This window comes from Tarenaya hassleriana, unplaced genomic scaffold (genome assembly GCF_000463585.1).
Source record: "Tarenaya hassleriana unplaced genomic scaffold, ASM46358v1 Cleome32, whole genome shotgun sequence".
NCBI lineage: Eukaryota > Viridiplantae > Streptophyta > Magnoliopsida > Brassicales > Cleomaceae > Tarenaya > Tarenaya hassleriana.
In genome coordinates, this window is record NW_010966372.1 from 1,132,316 (window position 1) to 1,151,168 (window position 18,853).

The 18,853-nt window shown below is 42.2% G+C and overlaps 5 protein-coding genes and 1 pseudogene across 9 annotated transcripts; 4 read left to right on the forward strand and 2 right to left on the reverse strand.

The window, feature by feature from the left end:
* Nucleotides 1-658: 658 nt before the first annotated feature.
* LOC104821010 (cyclic nucleotide-gated ion channel 2) lies at nucleotides 659-4,408 on the forward strand. Its single transcript, XM_010551721.2, has 8 exons — nucleotides 659-834; nucleotides 1,066-1,732; nucleotides 1,926-2,141; nucleotides 2,656-2,981; nucleotides 3,070-3,181; nucleotides 3,291-3,527; nucleotides 3,599-3,685; nucleotides 3,776-4,408. Exons 1-8 carry the CDS (start codon nucleotides 806-808, stop codon nucleotides 4,286-4,288), a joined length of 2,187 nt encoding a protein of 728 aa, XP_010550023.1. The 5' UTR covers nucleotides 659-805; the 3' UTR covers nucleotides 4,289-4,408.
* A 512-nt stretch (nucleotides 4,409-4,920) lies between these two features.
* On the forward strand, nucleotides 4,921-6,502 carry LOC104821013 (lamin-like protein). The gene is made up of 2 exons (XM_010551723.2): nucleotides 4,921-5,162; nucleotides 5,922-6,502. The coding sequence occupies exons 1-2, from the start codon at nucleotides 4,991-4,993 to the stop codon at nucleotides 6,248-6,250; spliced, it is 501 nt and encodes a 166-aa protein (XP_010550025.1). The 5' UTR covers nucleotides 4,921-4,990; the 3' UTR covers nucleotides 6,251-6,502.
* Nucleotides 6,503-7,692: 1,190 nt separating this feature from the next.
* On the reverse strand, nucleotides 7,693-11,455 carry LOC104821014 (SNF1-related protein kinase catalytic subunit alpha KIN10). 5 transcript variants are annotated; one of them, XM_010551725.2, is made up of 11 exons: nucleotides 11,328-11,454; nucleotides 10,487-10,683; nucleotides 10,047-10,231; nucleotides 9,766-9,948; nucleotides 9,547-9,678; nucleotides 9,198-9,383; nucleotides 9,016-9,105; nucleotides 8,840-8,923; nucleotides 8,553-8,675; nucleotides 8,226-8,453; nucleotides 7,693-8,041 (listed from the first exon to the last, which is right to left on the reverse strand). In XM_010551725.2, exons 2-11 carry the CDS (start codon nucleotides 10,674-10,676, stop codon nucleotides 7,928-7,930), a joined length of 1,515 nt encoding a protein of 504 aa, XP_010550027.1. In that variant the 5' UTR covers nucleotides 10,677-10,683; nucleotides 11,328-11,454; the 3' UTR covers nucleotides 7,693-7,927. The 5 variants fall into 5 exon arrangements, with proteins under 5 accessions (XP_010550027.1, XP_010550026.1, XP_019058944.1 ...); XM_010551724.2 differs by having other exon boundaries at nucleotides 11,265-11,453; XM_019203399.1 differs by lacking the exon at nucleotides 11,328-11,454 and adding an exon at nucleotides 10,847-10,904.
* Nucleotides 11,456-12,710: 1,255 nt separating this feature from the next.
* On the forward strand, nucleotides 12,711-14,765 carry LOC104821015 (annotated as a pseudogene).
* A 111-nt stretch (nucleotides 14,766-14,876) lies between these two features.
* On the forward strand, nucleotides 14,877-16,971 carry LOC104821017 (pentatricopeptide repeat-containing protein At5g15340, mitochondrial). Its single transcript, XM_010551730.2, has one exon. It carries the CDS (start codon nucleotides 15,075-15,077, stop codon nucleotides 16,947-16,949), a length of 1,875 nt encoding a protein of 624 aa, XP_010550032.1. The 5' UTR covers nucleotides 14,877-15,074; the 3' UTR covers nucleotides 16,950-16,971.
* On the reverse strand, nucleotides 16,911-18,764 carry LOC104821016 (SPX domain-containing protein 4). Its single transcript, XM_010551729.2, has 3 exons — nucleotides 18,426-18,764; nucleotides 17,608-17,773; nucleotides 16,911-17,508 (listed from the first exon to the last, which is right to left on the reverse strand). Exons 1-3 carry the CDS (start codon nucleotides 18,762-18,764, stop codon nucleotides 17,054-17,056), a joined length of 960 nt encoding a protein of 319 aa, XP_010550031.1. The 3' UTR covers nucleotides 16,911-17,053.
* Nucleotides 18,765-18,853: the final 89 nt, after the last annotated feature.

The window sequence follows — 18,853 nt, forward strand, 5'->3', positions numbered from 1 at the left end:
GTATGCCTTATAATTTTAATTTAGTCGCGGTCTAAATGTAATAAAACGTGTTCTGTCCATATCCGACATGTGGCAATAATGACCGCGACGACGCCACCACAAATCTACAAACATATTCTCATTCGCTCTGTGAATATTCAACCTTGGCATTTATTTATTTATTTTATATGATTTAATGTTGCGAATTTACTTGTTCATCAGTATTGTTCTATCGATTCCAATGTAACATATATGCATATGTTTTTATGGATACGAAATGTTATATTAAATAAAATAAAAGTAAGTAACGCCCGAAATAATTGTGATGGGTCCACTTGGGCCCTCACGTGGACTCATCTCTAAGTCTGTGGGCCTTTTTTTTGTAGGTCTCATTCCCAGCGACAGCTCTTCTCTTGTCGTGGCCTTGAAATCAATGAAATGACACGTCATCCCAATAATTTTCATGCGGTTCGTTCCCGGTCTATCTCAATAACCGGTTCGGTCTAAACCGATGATCTATTGCATGTTACTTCTATCCCGGAAAGAAATGGTTAAATTGGCGAGCTTGGCAGATATTCATTTGTTTTTATTTTCACAGGGGAAGTTTTTTTTTTTAATTGAAATGTTTTAAAAAATGAAAAATAAAAGGGGCATGAGAGAGATACTTACGTATCGCACTCTTCCTTCCCATTTCGATCCCTCCAAACCGAACTCAATCAACCACCACTTGCAAATACATTCTCCCTCCCTCCCTCTCTCTCTCGCTCGCTAATCTCTCCCTGCAACTCCTCTCTCTCTCTCCCATGGTGGTTTCTCTCTTCCAATCATGCCCTCTCAGCCCAACTTCCTCTTCAGGTATATACATATACTCTGGACTTCATATTTGTTTATGCATATACGCTTCTTGTAACGACGGTAATACCGCCGCAGCCGCTCGCGAGTTTGATAATGTAATTTGTTTGGTAATCTGTTACAAGTCCTCCGGTGAACAATTTTCCCGGAAAATTGCTTCGTTTCTTTCCTGAACTTCTCTAAACGGTCACCATGCAATTCCGAACGGTTGCTCGTCCGATTTCGCAATTTCAGGTGGCTTGGACTGTTTTCTCGTAAATTCCGCCGGGAAACGACCGCAACCGATTCGAACACCGGCGGAGAAGTCGGCGGAGGAGGAGATTCGGGCGGTGGAGATGAGACACCAGTGCTGAATTCCGTCGAGTGCTACGCATGCACACAGGCCGGAGTCCCGGCGTTCCACTCGACTAGCTGCGATCAAGCTCACGCTCCTGAGTGGCGAGCCTCCGCTGGATCCTCGCTTGTCCCGATTCAACCAGGTTCCGAGGCGGAACCGGTCCGAATCCGTTACAGGCGTCCCTCAGGCCCGTTCGGCGAGGTCCTCGACCCGAGGACGAAGCGCGCGCAGAGATGGAATCGCACTCTCCTGTTGGCGCGTGGAACGGCGTTGGCGGTGGACCCGCTCTTCTTCTACGCACTTTCCGTCGGCCGAACTACCGGCCCGGCGTGTCTGTACATGGACGGCGCGTTCGCGGCGGTGGTGACGGTGCTTCGCACATGCGTAGACGCGTTACACCTCTGGCACGTGTGGCTCCAGTTCAGGATGGCTTACATCTCGAGGGAGTCACTCGTCGTCGGCTGCGGTAAGCTCGTGTGGGACCCACGCGCCGTCGCTTCCCACTACGCTCGCTCTCTCCGTGGCTTCTGGTTCGACCTCCTCGTCATCCTCCCCGTCCCTCAGGTTTTTCTTCGAAACAGCCCCCAATTTATCTAAACTTTGCAAATGTGCGCTAACCTTTTACTATATTAACGTAAAACCCAAAATTGATGTCGGTTGTTGCTTATGAAACCAAGGAATTTCATATGTACATTACTTCGTTTGTAAACAAGAAAGATTTCAGATCTGATGAGATTCATGGTTTTCATATGCGCAGGCGGTGTTCTGGCTAATACTGCCGAAACTGATAAGAGAGGAGAAGATTAAGTTGATAATGACGATCCTTCTGCTGATATTCTTGTTCCAGTTCCTTCCCAAGGTTTACCACTGCATCTGCATGATGAGAAGAATGCAGAAAGCTACTGGTTATATCTTCGGGACCATTTGGTGGGGTTTCGCCCTCAATCTTATCGCCTACTTCATCGCTTCTCATGTAAGCATTCTAAAGTCAACAACAAAAATTTACAACCATACATTCTTTTTACGTTACAAAGTTCATGCATACGATTGTCAGATTACACATGTTGTGCAAGCATACGCACGTCCTTTTCTGGTTTAATGGCAGAAAAAGACAGTAGTATTACAGACAGGCAGCGGTTTTTAGCAAATGGGTGTCGTGAAAGCCTCTCTCTTTAGAATGGTTTGTGTAGCAGAGCAAGTTAGAATATAAGAACCCGGGCTAGTTCTACTGGTAAGTGGGGATACAAAGTATCTCTCACCCCACGTTCGAATTCCATTGGAGAAGGGGGGTTAGATAAATAAAGATTTATCTCCGACAATGGTTGGTTCTGAAAACTAGCTGACCCCGATGAACCTTCTAATTATATATAAAAAAAAGAGTTAGAATACAAGAGTGGGTGACATGGAAAACTTTAATTAAGATTTTATCATTGATTATAGTCTCTGTTTGAACGTAGGGTTTTGAGAGAGTAAAATGTTGGTTACAGGTGGCTGGGGGATGCTGGTATGTTCTTGCAATACAGCGTGTCGCTTCTTGCATAAGGCAACAGTGCATGAGGAAGGGAGGGAACTGCAATCTGAGTTTATCTTGCAAAGAAGAGGTGTGTTACCAATTCATATCACCGACGGGCAGCACGGTCGGATATCCATGCTTATCCGGAAACCTAACCAATGTGGTTAGGAAGCCATTGTGCTTAGACGCTAATGGACCGTTCCGATATGGTATCTACAAGTGGGCACTTCCTGTCATCTCCAGCAACTCTCTTGCCGTCAAGATCCTTTACCCCATTTTCTGGGGCCTAATGACTCTCAGGTACCTCTCCCGAGTTATAAATTTTTCATCTTTCGTTTTCGAGATCCTGTCTTCTGATAAAATCCTTCACGGTTGTTGTGTTTACCAGTACTTTTGGGAACGATCTTGAACCCACGAGCAACTGGCTCGAGGTTATATTTAGCATAATTACTGTGCTCAGTGGTTTACTGCTCTTCACGCTATTGATCGGAAATATTCAGGTAAGTTAATTCGAAACTCGAAAGGGTCTTAAACTTGTAGAATGGGGACATAATTCTCTTCTCAGCTGACGGTCTTGATTTAACAGCCTTTTTTTTTGCTTATTTGAAGGTGTTTCTGCATGCGGTGATGGCTAAGAAGCGGAAGATGCAGTTAAGGTGCCGGGATATGGAATGGTGGATGAGGCGGAGGCAGTTGCCTTCCCGGTTAAGACAGAGAGTTCGACGGTTTGAGAGGCAGAGATGGACGGCTTTAGGTGGCGAAGACGAGATGAACCTTATCCGAGACTTGCCTCAGGGCCTCCGCAGAGACATCAAACGATATCTTTGCCTTGATCTTATCAACAAGGTATTGTAACCGAGTAGGATAAAATCCCATGAAACCTTGTAAGAATTCTGATTACTGGTTCTCGTCCTCAGGTACCGTTGTTCAGCGGCATGGACGATCTGATCCTCGACAACATCTGCGACCGTGCTAAGCCCATTGTCTTCTCCAAAGATGAAAAGGTACTCCTTCATCCATTCTTTCTCCTTACAACATTTCCTGTCTCTCTAGCTTGGAAATTGTTCATTCTTCCATTCAATGGTCGGAAACAGATAATCCGAGAAGGCGATCCAGTACAGAGAATGATATTCATAGTCCGTGGCCGGGCAAAGAGGAGCCAAAGCCTAAGCAAAGGCGTCGTGGCCACGAGCACACTCGAACCAGGCGGATACTTAGGGGACGAGCTTCTCTCATGGTGCCTACGCAGGCCATTCCTCGACCGTCTTCCGGCTTCGTCGGCCACTTTCGTCTGCACTGACAACATTGAAGCCTTCAGCCTTGGGTCCGATGATCTTAGGTACATTACCGATCATTTCCGCTACAAGTTTGCGAACGAGCGGCTCAAACGTACGGCCAGGTACTATTCCTCGAACTGGAGGACGTGGGCCGCCGTTAATATCCAGTTCGCCTGGCGGCGGTACAGGAAGAGGACCATGAGCGGCCGCGGCAGCGGTGATAGTGGTCCGATGAGTCATGGGCGGGAGAATGGCAGCGACTGTGACCGGAGGCTACTTCAGTACGCTGCTATGTTCATGTCGATCCGGCCACATGACCATCTCGAATAGTAAAATAATGAATTTTTGGATCCAACATTTGTGTTGTTGTTGTTATTTTATCTTATTTATTTATTGTATAAACATTGGTTGGCGGTCATATCTTAATTAATTGTGCTTTGTTTCTGATTATTTTATTTTTCTAAAATCGTATTGGTATTTGATCTCGATCTCAGTTTCCATAAATGCCGCAAAGAATTAATTTACAAAAAACGACGTCGTCTAGGGCAGTTTCGTAATTGGGCCAACGATAGCGAACGAGTCATGACATCTGGGCTTTATATTGAAATTTCTAAGCCCACTAACCATTAATTAAAAACCGTAGATTAATAAAGATAGTTTAAAAAACAAAATCATAAATTGTAAATAATCATAATGCCAGATAAGAAAGGGGATCGTAGTAATAAGTAAAAAATTCCAAATGTATATGATGATTTTAATATTAATATCTGAAAAAAGGATTTTGAAGGATTATCATTTAATTTAAAAGCCTAATTTTTATCTGTCAATGAAAGATATGGAATAGGAATATTACAATAATAAAGCATAGTCCTGGAAATTGTTTTAAGGATATGTAATTGGAATTATTTTATTTTGTTAATCGAGATTTTCCCAAAAGAAAAAAAAGAGGGGGGGGGGGAGGCAAGAATTAAAAGGAACGCACCACATTAGCTCAAAATTCGCTGTATCTTTTCCTCAGAGAGAGAGAGAGACATGGCGAGATTTGCGGCGGTGGCTGCGGCGGTGGTGCTGATTCTGACGGTGACGGCGGCGCCGGAGGTGGAAGCGAAGAAGTGGACGGTCGGCGAGGGCAAGTTCTGGAACCCCAACGTTAACTACACCATCTGGGCTCAGGACAAACACTTTTACCTCGACGACTGGCTCTGTATGCTCTCTCTCTCTCTCTCTCTCTCCACACACACGCACAAACACATTCTATGCTATTGGATCTGATAGGAGTAGATCCAAGGGGAAACGGGTCTAGTTTGAAATTTGAGGATAGCTTCAAAGCTTAAACCCTTTTATTTTATGTGTACCCAGAATATGTCTGAGGATGGCATAGAAATGGAAACTTATACTTTCAAAATCTTGAGTTTTCAGGGCTGTGGGAAAGATCCCTAGACCGCGAATGAAATTGTGCAGCATTTCACAGTAGTCAGATTGTTAAATTCATATCCGTAGCGCAGATCAATATGGATGAACTTCATTACAGCAACCTGAATACTTGTTTTTGCGTGCCTTTCCAAGTTTGTTTGCTTTTGTGGCTTGTCCCAGATCTAGCAGGACAGAATCACAACTCACAAGCATTATCACACGGGCTAAAGTTGAAATCTTGATTAGGATGTTTACTTTTTTGTCAAATTCAGAATATTGGTTCAGTGTTGATTTCATCTGTAAACCCATCTCTATCTCTGCTTCTTCTTTGTTAATCTAGGCCTTGTTGTTCAAGTGAATCCTGATCCTGTTACCCACTATCTGTTAGATCCTTTAAGAAAGTTCGATCCAAACATGAACAAAAAATCCCTGGTTCAGGGCATTTTTCTGGTTTCATAGATCGAATCAAGAACGAGTTTGGTAACAATGTGATGTGACTGACTCTCGAGAGCTTTGCTTCTGTTGCATCTTTCTTGGGTGTGTTCCCAAGACTTTGTGTACGACAGGTACCAACAAAACGTCCTGGAAGTGAACAAGACAGACTACGAGAACTGCATATCCGACCACCCACTCCGCAACTGGTCACGAGGAGCCGGAAGGGACGTTGTTCCGCTCAATGCCCCCCGCCATTACTATTTCCTTAGCAGCGGCGGCTTCTGCTTCAGCGGGATGAAGCTTGCCGTAAAGGTAGAGAAGCTCCCTCCTCCTCCAGAGGCCTCCCCTGCCAAGAGCCTTGGGATTTCCTCCATGGTTGCAGGCATTGCCCAGTTCTTCCTTCCTGTCATTGTAATGTGGAATGTCAATCTAGAGCTTTGGTGAAGAAGAGACGGACTAGACAGTTACTCTTGGATCATGTGTCCAAGTGGAAATTCTTCATTCAGGCGAAAAGCCTCTTCCTTTTGTGGGAAGTGGGTGAGTTCTTGTTCTTGTGTGTAATTGGGGAAACGAGTTGAAAGAGAAGAAGAGTATTGGCTTTAATTTATTAAATTGAGAAAATCAGTGGAGATTTATTTAATCATCATCATGATTATTATTATTATTATAAATGCAAAAGATATTGAATTGTGGATCTACTGCATGTTCCCATGTGGAGATGTCTCTTTCGTTCACCTTTTCAACCAACTTCCATGTTTATGTTTCTTCTTCTTCTGTTCCTTTTTCCTTTTGTCCCGTCTGCCGTTTTGAATGTATTTATTGCGTTTGCCTTTTGACTGGCCCTCTTAATTTTTTTTTTTTTTTTTGGTTAAAAACATCTAAATTTCTTCACACCTTTTTTTCCACAGCTTTAAGTTAATTTATATTTTAAAAAACTACTTCCTCCGATTCAAAATAATTGTTGTTTTAGAGTATTTCACATTTTTTAAGAAAAGACAGAAAAAGTCACATATACCCTTATTTAATGATAAAAACAATGTTACCATTAATAATTTATTAGAATTTAATAGGATAAAATTGGAAACTATTGTAAAAAAATGTCTTGAAAATGTAAGATGACAAATATTTTGAAATATGGAAAATAACCTAAAACTACAAATATTTTGAAATGGAGGGAGTATCAGTTTTACCACTTTTCAAATATTTAGTGATGCTTTATATAATCTGATGCTGGACTTTTGTTTTGTCTTTTTTTGTGATTGTATTTACGTTTCACAGTACACATGAATATAACATGGCGTGGAATAAAATAATCACGGGCTTTAAAATTTTAATAAAATGGGTTTCCGAATAATATTTGGGCTCTGACTCATCGCGCATACTATTTGGGCCGAAAACAAATATAATTCCGAAAGGGAAAAAAAAGGACGGAAAAGCTTCCCATCATAATTACTCCACGCGCCGTTTTTTTGGTTTCACGGAAAATAGCCAAGATCGATGGACTATAGTCCAGCGATTCGAGGGCGGTGGGATCCACGCGCTATTTGTGCGAGTGAGATTTGTTGGATTCATGCAAGACCTTTGGAAAGTTCACGTCATGCCTACGTAACACATTTTAAAGGCTCATCAGAAGCCTATGAAACTCTGTAACGAGTCCAGCAAGAAACCATTTACTTACTTAAATATTATATATATATATTCCATTAATCTGTCTTATTTTAAATAAAAAATTTAATTACTTTTTTTTTCTAAAAAATAACAACAAAAACAATAAACCTTTTCATTAGAATTTCGTGGGCTGTTGTAGTGTGGGCTTTTATACGGTTTGGGCTTCTATAAGTGACGGCCCATTATCAAAAACAAGAAGCTCATAGTGGATCAAAGACAAAAAAAAAAAAGAACAAGAGCTTATGTACATAGATTCTTCTTCTTCTTCATCATCATCTTGCAACAAGTGAAGAGAGAGATTCTCAAAGTAGCAGTGGTAGTACAAAGCAGCCAAAAAAAAAAAAAAAAAAAAATACATGATCATCACTCGCTGCATTATTATTATTATTTTTTAAACGATAAGTAGGAGAGGCAAAGGGAGGGTGTGGGAGTTTGGCTTTCATACATAGAACCTCAGAGGACACGGAGCTGAGAAAGAAAGGCAGCGCAGAGATCCAAGAACAAGAACTGAGGACCTTGCACCCTCTGCAGATCCAACAGATACTTCTCCTCCCTTGTTTTGTACAACTGTTTCACCCACCACATCTCATCTCATCAGCAACACACACACCCCACTATATATACAGTCTAGTTGGAACACTTGTGCCATTGAATGATCCCCTTTTGGTTCATAGGATCTGACATGGTTTGGTTTAACTTCATAAGATCAAATGGCATAAACTAAGTGATGAATGTAGTAAAAACCCGGTACCTGAATTTCAAACTTGACCACGTTTGGTGGCTTGACCGCAGCAGCATCATTCTCTACAATGTTGGAATCGAAGTAGGAGTCCTGCATGGAATTATTGAGCATTCCCTCCGAGCTGTTAGGAACCCATCTGCACTTCATGTTGTACTGTCCGACCTTCTTCCAACATACATTCAGTTCCCTCAGTGCTTTCAGTACTTCCGTCATTATTTCACGTGGATGCGCTCTAGACTGTCGAGTTTTACAGGGAAAAAAAAAGAAGCAAAAAAGCTTGTCGAATCTCTCTCAGGCACATCAACATGGATTAATAAGAGCCAGAAATATATTAACCTGAAGTCCGAGAGCCCATTTTCTGTCAACAGGGTATTGTTGTGATCTCATTCCCACTCCTTGGTGATGCCCCACAGGCGATGCAACTGTTTCTCCCGGATGCATTCGGTTATGAGCACCTTCCTGAAAAGAATGAACGTTCACATGTTAAGTTAGTCGGTCTACCTATCAGATTACAAACATACAATAGAATATCCATTCACCGAAACAAGAGGGGGCGTTAAATAATCCCACACAGATAGAGAGAGAGAGAGAGAGAGAGAGAGAGAGAGAGAGAGAGAACCCACCATAGTCTCTTGAAATTCGGCTCCCAGATAACCACTGCATATACGGAAACGGTTGTCCAATAACAGATAGTATGTCACCGTTCCCTGGCAGACAACATTGTATAACATCTAGTTCTGTTTTTCTACATCTGTTAATGGATAAAGATTAGACAAGCAAGAGGATATAAAGCACACACATCATTCTGGACTCTACTGCGGAGAGATTCAATGAGATGATTCTTGTCAAACCCCATATTGATCACTTCTTGAAGAATATCCTCATCAATCTGCCAAAAAAGAAGAACCAAGTGAATTGTATATTTCCAACATTTTTGCCGCTCATTGAGAGTGTCAAATAGATAAAAAAAAAAAAGGCTACCTTTCTGGCTTGCTGGATTGTATCAGGAGGAGGAACAGCCAAGTAGCGTGGAAGATGAGCTTGGAACCAAGGGTGTTGACGGATTTCAGGGATTGTCATTCGTTTCATGGGGTCTACCACCAGCATCCGCGGAATCAAGTCTCTAGCCCCGGGTGATAAGTGGCTTGGAAGTGTATATATCCCTCCCTAAAAACAGACACGTTAACCGTTACACTCGTTTGGGGAGACAATGCACGAGGATGAATCCAAATGCAAACGTTACAACAGTGGTATCAAAATGGAAAAACAAGAGAATAAAAGAACAAAAAACATCAAGTAAACACACATATGTAATAACGTCTAGTAGTACCTTTATCTTCTTGAACAGGTTTGGAATATTTTCATCGTCAAACGGAAGAGTCCCACACAAAAGAGCATACAGTATCACACCGCAGCTCCAGACGTCTACTTCAGGGCCAGCATACAATTTGCCCGAAATGACCTTCATTAATAAAACAAAGTTTTTATTACCAAGCCTCATTATACAACAAACCTTAGTTATGATGCTCCTTAGAAAACGAGAACATACCTCAGGGGCAGCATAATTTGGACTTCCGCAGCTTGTCTTCAAGAAATGACCATCACGCATTATGTTGCTCAGGCCAAAATCAGCAATCTTTACATTGCATTTAGAATCCAAAAGCAAGTTCTCAGGCTTGAGGTCTCTATGAACCACCATATTCCGATGGCAATATTCCACTCCCGATATTATCTGCATCAGGTCAAGTCAAGGCCATGGCCAATATTAAAACTCATCCACTGGGACACTTAATTTGAAATCCTGATACTAGGTTGTCCAAAAGGAAATACCTGCTGAAAAAAGTTGCGAGCTTCATCCTCCTGCAACCTACCCTTCTCTACAATATAGTCAAAAAGCTCACCAGAGTTCACATACTCCATGACAACATAAATATCTGTCGGTGTCTCTATCACCTCATAGAGACGGATGAGGTGGGGATGCATAAACAGTCTCAAAATCTTGATCTCTCGCCTCACTGCGATGGGCATTCCAAAGGAAAAGTAAAACAAAAACAACAATGATTCATGATACAATCCATGGAAAAGAATACTGAAAAAAGAATTGTCAGTCAAATGCCATTAATGGCAAAAGCACAACAAAACAATCAAGATTCTATTTCTAGGGCAGTGACAAATTCTGTTCCCTTCTAAGGCAATGAGTTACTTATGTGACCAATATTCCAGAAAAGATGAACGGAATGAAATGATACGTGGAGATACAAAAACCGTACCCTTTTCCTCCATCTCCATGCTCTTGATTTTGCGACGATTGAGGATCTTGATAGCGACCTTGTGTCCGGTTAAAGCATGCTCAGCTATTTTCACACGACCAAAGGAACCGATACCAAGAGTTCTCCCGAGCTTGTAGTTAAGGGTAATCAATTCCATCCCACTAAGACTAGTACCCCCTGATCCCTCCATTTCCTATCTACATACATAAGAAACCAACATAAAGCCAACATCAAAAGGTTTATGTCAACAACACAAGCCGACACCCAACAAACAGCAGACACTACCATATACAGAAGCGTACAATAATATACCATGAACAACACGGCAGATCAATAGATTCTGAACAAGAGAGAGATAACCTTCGATCTGGAAACTAAGTTCCTCTATCGGTTACTCCATCGTGTTTCTTCCCACGTTCTAATTAGCAACGACAAAAGCGAACTCAAATTCCCCAATCCTACCGATTTCCATATTCCATCACTCATCAATAAAAGGGGAAAAAAATTTGGGGAAAGCTTAATATGATGGAGAAAGATTATGAATTTAGAGCACAAACAAGTAGAATGGGTTGAAAAAAACAGAAAAAGTTAAATGACAACTGCAACGAATCAGAATTAGATAAAAGAACCCTAACAAGCCAATCACCGGATTTATCGATACGGATCTCGAATCGGACACAGAAATAGCGAAGTTGAGAGCAACCAAACACACCCTTGTACGAGCTAATGTCAAAAGGGAGAAATTTTACGAAACATGGGATTGGGGTATCGAACTTACCAAAAAGCCAAAAACAAGAGAGAGGAGAATTCAGAAGAAATGCAGCAGAAGGAAGAGAAAAACCTAAATTCCCTCAAGCTAAAAATATCAGAGAGTCGAGATCGATGACTCCAGATCAGCTTAAACCCAGAAATTGAGAGAGACTCTCTCTCTCTCGTTGCTTGTTTGTAGGCGCAAAGGAAAAAAAAAATTATTCCTTTTTATGCTAGAACAAAAAAAAAAGGAAACCAATCTTGAAATGCCCAAAATGCTCCACTTAATTACAACGGGTACACTAGATTGACGTGGCAATAACTCAGAGGTTTCCTTTCCTTTGGAATCTCAGTATGGAAAGCATATGGCTCATGAGATGAAATGTCTTAGTCATGCATGACTCGGATAGCTTCCAAGACATGAACTCTTCCTTTATATTAAAAAAAAACACACTCTGATTTTTTTTTTTTAAAGGAGGTCTGATCGCAGTCCGTGTATTTACACACTAGACGACGTCGTTTTCATGTTCTGTAGAATTCAGACATGTCAGGAGATCTCACCTCTTGTCTTCGTTCACTTGACACTGCAGGGAAAAAAAAAAGAACCAGACCCTATCTATGGTTATTATGGAAAGCTCCTCCAAAAAAGAAAACATGCAGAAAACGTTATTGATGTCTCCTATAACATGACATGATGAACTATATATATATATATATATCTGTCAAAAAAATGCAGAGAATGAGAAGAACCATGATCATGATCCTGCACCAAAAGCCCATGCAATCGTGGGTTTAGTCCAAAGTTGTCGACTTTATAATGTTTTTGTACGACAGCTCTCTAACTCAGCTCTAGCAACTGGATGCCGGAATGTGGTTCTTGAATGAGACATTAGATTTAGTGTCACATGTCTTAAAGGTCAAGGTGCTTCGGCTAGATCGAGGGAATTTTTAAAACAGGAATAGTAATCATGAAAAGCTAAGGAGGGTGAGATTCTGTCTTGTAAGCTTTGTGTCACCAATTCATACGTTTACCTCAGATAACTATAGAAAGTAATCATGAAATAGGTATATATATATATATATATATATATATATATATATATCAGATTCAGTGAAAACACAGATTTAGAAGTGTAAACTAATAAACAAGTGGAATCCAAAATAGTAATAAACCGCCACGAAGCCCAAAGGATGAAATTCTTGGGATTTCACCGCAGTAAAAATCAAACCTTTTTAGCTTGGAGACGGAAATAGGACAGTCACATGTTCAGAATTCGACGCTGACAATGCTGCCGGCGTCAGATTAAGCAAATAAAGTATGAACTAGCACACTTCAAGAGTTTGGGCCTTTTTTATAAAATCGTAAAATATAAGGGAGTGATATGGAATACTTTATAACTCCAGGGGCTGGTAAATTTTCGTCGTACCTTGACGAAGTCTCCACCGGAAAAAATACATATATTTGCTTTCTTTTACAAATTTACTTTCGGAAAAAGAAAAAAAAATCATCAAGTCCCTCCGGCGATCTGTTCAATTTCCGGCTAATTCTCCGGTTCCTCGCCGACGAGGTGCGTTCGGTATGTGCCGCTCTCTTCATCGTCCGCGTTTTCCTTGTTCTTGTTCTCTTCGATACCGAAGATGTATCACATTCTCTCCTTCTCGACATTGATTTTTTGGCTTTTCCCCCTGAAATTGGGAATGGAATGTATTGGCTAGGTATAAACTTTTTGATGAATGTATCCATATTCGAAATCACCTAGATTTTGTATCGATCTATTTGGTTGATTTCCATGGAACGATTCTGTGCTGGAATAAAAAAATTCAGCACATATGAGCACACTATGTTTTTGTATGCGCGTGTGTATATCTAATGCCGTGGATGATTGAACAGGATTTGATTGAGGTTGTTGAAAAGTAGAAGAGGATGAGTGAAGTATTCGAGGGGTATGAGCGTCAATACTGTGAGCTCTCGGCAAATCTTTCGAGAAAATGCACTGCTGCTAGTGCTCTGGATGGAGGTGAATGAACTCGATATGATACAGCAAAAATTCACGGCATCGATCATGTTTTATCCTTCAATTGGATCATGTCATGACACCATGTGATTGCTAATTTTGAGCTCCGTTTCTCATTTCTAATGAGCTTCTCCTGTATCGTGGATCCCTCTCGCTGATTTTGGGAATTCCCTAGAGAAAGATTGTATAGAATCTACATTGATTTGTTTCCAGCAATCTGGGAAGTAATTCACATAATTAAGTACAGCCTGATGACAAAATGGGTCTTTGTTATTAAGGGCTAAGAAACGATATAGAAAGCCCCCCTCATCTTTTCAGTCCTTGCTGAATTGCAGAGCAGAAGAAGCAAAAGGTATCTGAAATAAAAACTGGGTTGGAGGATACTGAATCTATGGTAAGTTGAGAATGCAGAATTTTCTTGCACATTTTTCTCGATGGTGTTTGTTTGTATTCTGTTAATAAGTTTATTTTTCGTAAATATGCCTATGTTTCAGATTCGTAAGATGGACCTCGAGGCCAGAAGCTTACCGCCTAATCCAAAGCTGTACTTCTTGCTAAGCTCCGGGAGTATCAGTCGGACCTAAACAATCTCAAAAGTGAGGTTAAGAGAATTACATCTGGAAATGTAAATCCCTCAGCACGTGATGAACTGCTGGAATCTGGAATGGCTGATGCAATGACGGTAAGCCTTGTTTTCCATGGTTCTCATTCTCAACAGTTATATATTGCTTATTAATCTTCTTTTGGTGAAAATGGAACAGGCGACAGGTGAACAGAGATCGAGATTGATGATGTCCACAGAAAGACTTAACCATACCAGCGGCAGAATTAAGGACAGCAGAAGAACCATGCTGGAAACAGAGGAACTGGGGGTCTCAATCCTTCAAGATCTGCATTCTCAGAGACAAGCTCTGTTACATGCTCACAACACGGTAATGTTTAACCAACTATATAGATAAATCCTCGAGTTCTTACCGCAAAAATATTAGTTAGTAACAAGTATTTAGATTAGGTAGTAGTAAATGCAGTGGATAAAACCTGCCATGTCCCAAGCAAGCAAACGATATCTTCATCCATAGTCCTGCTTTCCACATCATAAATTCAACACATTTATTACTGAAAACCACAAAATTGCTTACGAATACGGATTGGCTGATACATTTGCGTATGTTACAGTTGAACGGGGTCGATGACAATATCGGGAAGAGCAAGAGAATATTGACAGCAATGTCGAGGAGGATGAACAGGAACAAGTGGGTGATAGCGGGTGTGATCGTTGCACTCCTTGTAGCCATCATCTTGATTCTCTACTTCAAACTCTCGAAGTGAAAGCTGCCAGATTGATTTTTCAGGTCTTGTGTGTTTTCATTTCACTCTTTTTCCAGTTCATTTTTTGTGTCCTTTGGCCCCTTTGCGAGTTTGTTCCTTAAGTTTATAACTGTAGTCTGTTGGTTTCAAGTGAATCAGCAACACATTGGTCTGCTTTTATACACACGCGAATTCATAATTTTTCATCATAAATATGTCGTGTGGCCTGTTGGGCTTCGTCCATTCAGAAAATACTTTTACAGGCCAGGCATTTCGGCCGCGTTCAGCATACGCGCTATAGTAGCGCGTGTCTCGTTATTAACACACAATCCAAGATTTGGCCCATCAAAGCCCACACTGATTGGTGAAAATTTCTCAGCCGATTGTTTCCCCTGGAATGTCTGATTCTACAGAGTGTATCCATTAGCTCTCTCTGTCATTTTGTGTTGGAGATGTACTGTACTGAAGGGTAACAAAAGAAAGGGAAGGACAAACCTTTGATAGTCGTCAGTCATATGAAATGCTTATCCCACAGAGAATTTCGTCTCCTCCTCCGGGAATGCGCACGCCGATCGTCTCTCTCAACCGGCAAGGAACTCCACGCCGTTTTGACCACCACGGGTTTCTCGAGAGCCCCGAAATCGTACCTAAGCAATGTCCTCTTCCAGTTTTACGCAGCGTGCGGAGACTTGGCTTCTGCGCACAAGCTGTTCGACGAAATTCCTCTGCCGGAGAAAGACGCAGTGGATTGGACTACTCTGTTATCCTCTTTTGCGCGGCACCGCTTCCCGGTGAAGGCGATGAAGCTGTTCGTCGAAATGAGAAGAAAAGGCGTGGGAATCGATGAGGTTGCGGCCGTTTGTTTGTTCGGCACGTGTGCCAAGTTGGAGGATCTGGGATTCGGTGTTCAGGGACATGGGTTTGCCGTAAAGACGGGACTTTTATGCCATCTAAAGGTCTGTAATGCTGTGATGGACATGTATGGGAAATGTGGGTCAGTGGGTGATGTCAAACGCATCTTCGATGGGATCGAGGAGAAGGGCGTTGTTACATGGACGGTGGCTTTGGAGACGGTGGTGAAATGGGAAGGGTTAGATAGAGGAAGGGAACTGTTCGACGAGATGCCTGAGAGAAACGAAGTGGCCTGGACGATTATGGTCGCTGGGTATGTAGGAGCTGGATTTACGGGTAAAGCCTTGGAGCTGCTGACGGAAATGGTGTTGAATCATGGGCACGATTTGAATTTCGTCACCCTTTGCTCGATTCTATCAGCCTGTGCACAATCGGGCAATCAGGTTATTGGAAGGTGGGTTCATGTGTATATGCTGAAGAATGTGATGGCGATGGAGGAGGAGGACGAGACCGCAGGTGCTGTTATGGTGGGAACAGCATTGGTTGATATGTATGCCAAATGCGGAAGCATCGATACTGCAATGAAAGTGTTCAAGGGTATGCGCCAGAAGAATGTGGTCACATGGAATGCCATGCTTACCGGTTTAGCCATGCATGGTAGGGGTAAAATGGTAATAAAAATGTTCCCGGAGATGGTGAGAGAGGTCAAGCCCGACGATTTATCCTTTACCGCCGTCCTAAGCGCTTGCAGCCACTCGGGCATCGTAGAAGAAGGATGGAGATATTTCAACAGTCTCCGGTTGTATGGTGTGGAACCTAAGGTAGACCATTATGCTTGTATGGTTGATCTTCTTGGCCGAGCTGGTCATGTTGAAGAAGCCGAGATTTTGATTAGGAAAATGCCGGTGCCTCCAAACGAGGTTGTTCTCGGCTCTCTCCTGGGCTCGTGCTGCTTCCATGGGAATCTAGAGTTAGCTGAACGAATTAACAGAGAGCTTGTCCAGATGAACCCGGGCAACACAGAATACCATATTCTTCTGTCGAATACATATGCTGCAGAAGGAAGGAGGGAAGCTGCAAATGCTTTGAGAAGGAATATGAGAAATCGGGGTATCAGAAAAGTACCTGGTATAAGTTCCATTCATGTACGTGGCTCAGTCCATAGGTTTAGTTCAGGGGATAAATCACACCCGAGAACGAAAGAGATCTACCTGAAGTTGGACGAGGTGATTGAACGGCTGCGATCAGCCGGTTATGTCCCTGATGCTTCTGCTCTGGTGTTTCTCAGTGAGGGTGAAGTGGAAGAGAAGGAACAAGCTTTGTTCTGCCACAGTGAGAAGCTGGCAGTCTGTTTCGGGCTCCTGGAGACAAAATCGGGCACACCTCTTCATGTGTTCAAGAATCTGAGGATATGTCGGGATTGTCATTCTGCAATGAAGCTTGTTTCGAAAATATACAACCGAGAAATCATCATGAGAGATAGAAATAGATTCCATCACTTCAAAGGAGGCTGGTGTTCTTGTTCCGATTACTGGTGAACAAAGAACTGCACATCAATCAATTCACTATCAGTCTACAAAAAGGAAGAGGAGGTAATACACAAAACTGCCAAAAAGAAAAAACTCAGTATCTTCCTTTTCTGTTAGTGAGAAGGCTTGGAATCTTCCTTTCCTGTCTCATCGTTGCTCTGCAAATTAGCTGAAGAGTCGGGGGAATTTTCAGCAGTTACTGTCTCATCGTCCTCGTTCTTAAGGAGGGAAGAGAAGGACAAAGGGTTGTAAGTGGAGCTGGCTTTCTGTAAACTACGAATAGCTCTCATGGCAGCGAGTGTACTCCGGTAGATATCGAGATTTTCCTCACCGAGAGTAGAGGAAGTCTCGGGTGTGTTAATGTGTGGCAGGCACGGCTCTGTGGTGTTAGATTCTACAACCTCTGCTTCGGTAGGGAAGAGAAGCTCGAGATTCGACTCACATTCACGAACTAACCTTGTAAGGGGTTCTGTTGTAAAGAAGGGCTGACGGAGAGCAAGCTGTGTGAAGGGCAAACGCAGTAATCCTCCGGTTCTCTTATCGTACTTCTTCAAAATCTTGACAACTCCTGTAAACCCGAATTTTACCAATTAAAAAGTTGTAAATTTCATCACATGAACCCTAAATGTATTTCATTTAGTAAACAAAAGGGTGTGTTTTTATGTGCCTGCAAAGTTAAGGGAGCTGTAGTTTTTGAGAAGAACCATCTCGCCATGAATGGTAACGAGACCCTTACGAATGTCCATCATTTCTTCACTAAACTCGCTTTCCGATGTAAAATCTCCGTCCCTTCCGCTCTTCTCCTTGACTCGTTCAATTCTTTCCTTCAGCTCCTGAATGGAAAAAGTAGATTAACAAATAGAGATTTACAAACTTCTCCAACTGGAACAAAGCCAGAAACTATGATCAATGCCTAACAAAAAAGCGTATCCTCCAAAGATTTTTACACAGAATTCCAACCATATCATAACACAGTTTAGTTAGCTATATGTTCTTAATACTCAATCACTCAATTACGACAATTCATCCAATTTGATGCACACAAGGCAAGCTCCAACGCGGAGGGCAAGAAACTGCCTTGTACTGTCAAGATAATCGCAGGAAAAATTCATACACCGACAGAGTAATGGATCTACAAAGCATCACTCCAGCTCAAGTGCAGTTGAGGAGCCAACCCAAAAAAGCCAATCCTTTGCAGGCAGGGACTGCAGATTCAATTCCCCATTAGCATTTCTTTTCTCACAATCAAGAACTACTCATCTTCAACATAAATCTAAATTGACCTGATGGATTTTGGATCGAATTCTACACAATGTTCTAAACTATGAAGCATCAGGTGGTATACTTCTTCAGGAACATGAATAGAATTCGCCAAGAAATTTAATCTTAACCATACAAAATCCCTTCTTGGAGTGCAAAGGCTACTCGTTCCAAAGCTTAAATTCAACACGTACAACTACCAAAAGTTGAAAGCGAATGACGAACCTGCAAGCGAATGACAAAATCCTCCTCTTTATCGACGTAGAAATCATTAAACTTCTCGAGCTCGTTGTTCAGTATCCTCACAAACGAATCATGCAGATCTTCCGGCGGCCGGCCACCGGGAATCGCCGCATCCGAGGCGGCGGAGGGGGAGGTGTTGGTGGTGTCGGCGAACACAGGACGCAACTGGCTCGCATCGGGAGGCGGGAAATCAACATCTCCGGCGGAGGAGTGCGGGTAGTGCTTGAGAAGCTTTTTCAAGGGTTTGTAGCAGAGGAACTTGTCGCGCCACTCCGGTAGAGTTTCCTCGAGGTGCGTACGGAACTCCTTGCCGAATTTCATGGAGATAACGGAGAAATTAGACGGATCTGAGATCGACGACGACGGAGATGGATGGTTGGGGTTAAGCGAGGGATTGCAGTATTTGTAGA

Bases quoted from the DNA above. Each gene is read 5' to 3' on its own strand.
- LOC104821016 (XM_010551729.2), bottom strand. From the start codon at position 18,764: ATGAAATTCGGCAAGGAGTTCCGTACGCACCTCGAGGAAACTCTACCG. The intron at 17,774-18,425 runs GTTCGTCATTCG...TTTTCCATTCAG, and splicing joins ATTTTGTCATTCGCTTGCAG to GAGCTGAAGGAAAGAATTGA. The intron at 17,509-17,607 runs GCACATAAAAAC...TCGGGTTTACAG, and splicing joins CAGCTCCCTTAACTTTGCAG to GAGTTGTCAAGATTTTGAAG.
- LOC104821014 (XM_010551725.2), bottom strand. From the start codon at position 10,676: ATGGAGGGATCAGGGGGTACTAGTCTTAGTGGGATGGAATTGATTACC. The intron at 9,384-9,546 runs GTACTACTAGAC...GTCTGTTTTTAG, and splicing joins ACCTGTTCAAGAAGATAAAG to GGAGGGATATATACACTTCC. The intron at 8,676-8,839 runs GTGGGTTCTCTC...CATTCTTTTCAG, and splicing joins CCGAATTTCAAGAGACTATG to GAAGGTGCTCATAACCGAAT.
- LOC104821010 (XM_010551721.2), top strand. From the start codon at position 806: ATGCCCTCTCAGCCCAACTTCCTCTTCAG. The intron at 1,733-1,925 runs GTTTTTCTTCGA...TCATATGCGCAG, and splicing joins TCATCCTCCCCGTCCCTCAG to GCGGTGTTCTGGCTAATACT. The intron at 3,528-3,598 runs GTATTGTAACCG...TCTCGTCCTCAG, and splicing joins GCCTTGATCTTATCAACAAG to GTACCGTTGTTCAGCGGCAT.
- LOC104821017 (XM_010551730.2), top strand. From the start codon at position 15,075: ATGAAATGCTTATCCCACAGAGAATTTCGTCTCCTCCTCCGGGAATGC.
- LOC104821013 (XM_010551723.2), top strand. From the start codon at position 4,991: ATGGCGAGATTTGCGGCGGTGGCTGCGGCGGTGGTGCTGATTCTGACG. The intron at 5,163-5,921 runs GTATGCTCTCTC...TGTGTTCCCAAG, and splicing joins TTACCTCGACGACTGGCTCT to ACTTTGTGTACGACAGGTAC.